Raw genomic sequence first — 3,434 nt, 5'->3', positions numbered from 1 at the left:
GGAGTCTAATGAGGCCGAATCTCATTCTATTGTGGGCTTTCACACGTAGTCTAGGGCTTATGTGTAAAAAAGTGGACAAGAATCCGAAACAGGGCAGTCCTCGAAGGGGACAAGTGACGGAGTAGTACTCGTCAGCACAATACCGGTATCATTATTCGATTAGTTCCAGCTTCGCCTGATCCACAGTAAGATGATAGGTTGGATTAATTCTTGCTTTCTCCAAATTGATCCCAAAACTCTTCGCTAACTCCTTCACGTCGCTGTAAGGGGCCTCTCTCTTCGAAATCGGCTACTGTGGAATGGCCTGTCCTCAGTAGCCGTTGGTTACCCTCGAGAGCATCACTGGAAGCGAGGAATATAGCTGCGATTTCAGCAATGAAGTAAGAAAAACGCATGAAGTAGCTGAATCGATTGAAAGGCTGGGAGGTTGGGAGCAAATTGAGCACTGAGAGTAAAGTACTGTTCCTACAATCTTTCATTCGTTACTGTATTGCTGATGATTGCGGTACACAATCCCTTTTCAACGTCGGCAACACGATTAGTACCATTTATTCAAGCTATTAAAAATGGTAAAACTAATCGAATTAATGTTTTCCAAAAATTAGACTGTTAATTCTGGTTTTGGATAATCTCAGTTAATAATACGAGATCAGTCTCAGACAAATACGAGTGCTACCATTTGTCCGACACAGACATTGACAAAGGCGGGCCTGTTAAGCCAGTTTAAGCAGATACGAAGGTACAAAAATATCGTCCCATGTAAAACGTCGGCAAGTAACGCTCAGTTCAACAGCTGTATTTTGGTTTGAATAGCCTGAATGTATTATTAAAGGAGCTGGATAAAGGCACCAAACAGGGCTAGGGTGTAAAAGGAGGGGTGGTACAGCCTCTCAGCAGGGAATGGCAAATACAATTTGCAATTGTATTGTATGTGGTAACCTCTCCGTAATATGTATGGCAATACGAGACCTGACAATAGCTGTTATTGCAAGTATTAAAAAGCATTGAACAAGAGAGCTGTACTACATCACCTGTCCTTCATCTTCGCCGGAACAGCCAAGAAGAGTCGCACTGTTCCACATATCATCGTTAGCGTGTAAAAACATCATCCGCTCAAAGTTCGCCGGGAGAGTTGAGGACCGCAGCGAGCTCAGTACCAGCTTGCACTCAGAGAATAGACGCTCACAAGCGTTGCTGGTGGGGGGAGTGTGATGCAGCAGCTCGTCGTACTGGATCGCAACACGAGGCGTACAGCGCTGCTTCTTGGCCTGTCGAAGAATGGTGGATGCAAAGTCGACACGGGTACATGGGGCAGGGGTAGTTTCTCCCGGCTCAACCACAAATTTCTCCACTGCATGCTGCTCGCTGGATGATAGCGGGAGATCGTTCTGAAGCTTAGCAATTGCATCTTCAAACTCCGGTGAGTGAATGATATTCGCGCTTGGACTGAGATATTCACCCATGACCGGGTACTTGGCGGTGCACGCGTCAAAAAGAAAGCGAACGTCCGCCATGCTGCATTTATCGGCTTGTAGCCTGACGCAGACGCTGTCCAGCTCCTTAAGCTTCTCCACAGCGGCGGAAACGCGGCGGTGGGCATTGTCACGAGGCACATACTCCTCCACAGCACTAACAGCGAGGATAGCGTCTCGAATCTTGATGTAGCGCTCGAGCATTGCAAAAGTCGATGACCACCTCGTGACGTTCGCCTTGACAGGCCTGAGGTGAGTTACCCTCGCAAAGGCTGCAGCGTTGTTTGATCGGCGTAGCTGAATCATCAAAACTTGGATAATATTAATCTGATTCTGATAATCCTCCAAAAAGCGATTGACTGCAAGGTTGAAGCGATGGCTGGAACAGCCAATCAGCGGGACGCCGATTTTGTTTGCGAGGCACTGATTGGTCGAACAGTTGTCGCCTATAAGAAACCGCGCCATTAGCTCTTTCCCATACACACACAAAATGGACTCAATGTGTTCACAGTGTGCATCGGCTGTCTGGCTTCCGTCCATTGGGGACAGGGATATGAGCCGCTGGTATCGCACTCCATTCGCCACGTACACGGCAAATATGCCCAGGAAGTGTAACTAATTACACGTCCAGCCGTCGAACATCAGGGCGAAGGACTCGCCCATTTCAGATGCGATTGCCTGGCCAACCTTGCCGGCTACAAAGCGCAGTAGAGCTTCATTGTCTTGACAGTTGTCGGCTTCATCTTCACCACGTCGCGTGTTAGCTTGTTCTCTACTTCCGTGATCGGCAGGCTCCGCTGGATAATCCACCTCATCCACAAGTAGATGTTTAGCGTCGCATCGTCGACAAATCCGAACGTGTCAATCGTTGCGGTAGATGCGGCCTGAAGCTCGGCATACTCCCCCACGTAGCCGGCGTGCTTGGTGCCCAGGTGGCCAAGAAGGTTACTATAGCCCGTACCAGCGCTTTGTTTGCGGCTACACCCGCACTTCTTGCATTCGAATAGACCTTCGCCGAGGTCCACGTAGAAAAAACTACAGAGCTGGCGCGACGTCATGAGGTGGTGGTGATGGGGTTGTCTGGTGCTTGGTGGGCAAATTTGGGAATAAGCTTCGTACTGAAGCTGAGGAGCACAATACTGACTAGAGGCCGATGAGGAATGGTTGGTGTGTGACGGTCAGCGCTCAAACGGTTGGACACGGTACAATACAATTGTACTATACAACATTTTGTATTAAACTGAAATGTGACAGTAGCAATAATATGTTATTCCGTCAATATAATATCAATAGTATTGATATTATATTATTTCCCCATGCCCTGGATGGTGGGTATGGCAATGGAAATGGAGACTACCCGGACTACTACTCTTCTTACGGCTACCCCAGTTATGGCGGCTACGGCTACTCTAGCTACGGGTACCCAGGCTTATTTGGGTATGAGTCGGCCACAGCAAGTGTCGGTGCTACTGGTGGTGAGAAAGAGTCTGCAACTGCGAATGGTCAGAAGAGGTCTGCGACTGACTCTGCCGACGTCAAGTCGGTCAAGAAGGAGAGCAAGACGGAGTCGAAGGCATCGAAGGAGGCCAAGTCGGACGCCACCGACAAGTCGAAGGACAAGTAAAATCAAACTGAATGCTCGAGAAAAGTAGAAAAACGTAGTAAGCCGGCGTTGGACTGTGTAGCGTAGAAAATTGAAGTGGCAGCTGTAAGGAATGCAACGCCAATGGATGTGATCCCATTTGCCCTGTTGAAGTGATATCAGTCCCCAAATTATTAGTTGCTAAGGTCGTTTGCGATGTGGATCAATGCTCCCATTGCAGCAGCGGTAGAGTAGAATCTTATCATATAGAGTAGAAACCAAGAATTACAGCACGCGGACGTGAAATCACTGTCAATCTGCGTGGGTTTGCATATGAATCCTTATTTTATCAACAAGTAAGACTTATCAGTGCAGTTATT

The 3,434-nt window shown here is 48.0% G+C and overlaps 1 protein-coding gene and 1 pseudogene across 1 annotated transcript; one reads left to right on the top strand and one right to left on the bottom strand.

Moving 5' to 3' along the window:
• Nucleotides 1-203: 203 nt before the first annotated feature.
• PITG_23225 (uncharacterized protein) lies at nt 204-395 on the bottom strand (the record flags this gene model as incomplete). Its single annotated transcript, XM_002909915.1, has 1 exon — nt 204-395. One exon carries the CDS (start codon nt 393-395, stop codon nt 204-206), a length of 192 nt encoding a protein of 63 aa, XP_002909961.1.
• A 2,230-nt stretch (nt 396-2,625) lies between these two features.
• Nucleotides 2,626-3,096, top strand: PITG_23224 (annotated as a pseudogene; the record flags this gene model as incomplete).
• Nucleotides 3,097-3,434: the final 338 nt, after the last annotated feature.

The sequence above is a fragment of the Phytophthora infestans genome, genomic scaffold, assembly GCF_000142945.1.
Source record: "Phytophthora infestans T30-4 supercont1.1370 genomic scaffold, whole genome shotgun sequence".
Classification (NCBI taxonomy): Eukaryota; Oomycota; class Peronosporomycetes; order Peronosporales; family Peronosporaceae; genus Phytophthora; species Phytophthora infestans.
This window is presented reverse-complemented; position numbering and strand designations above follow the sequence as displayed.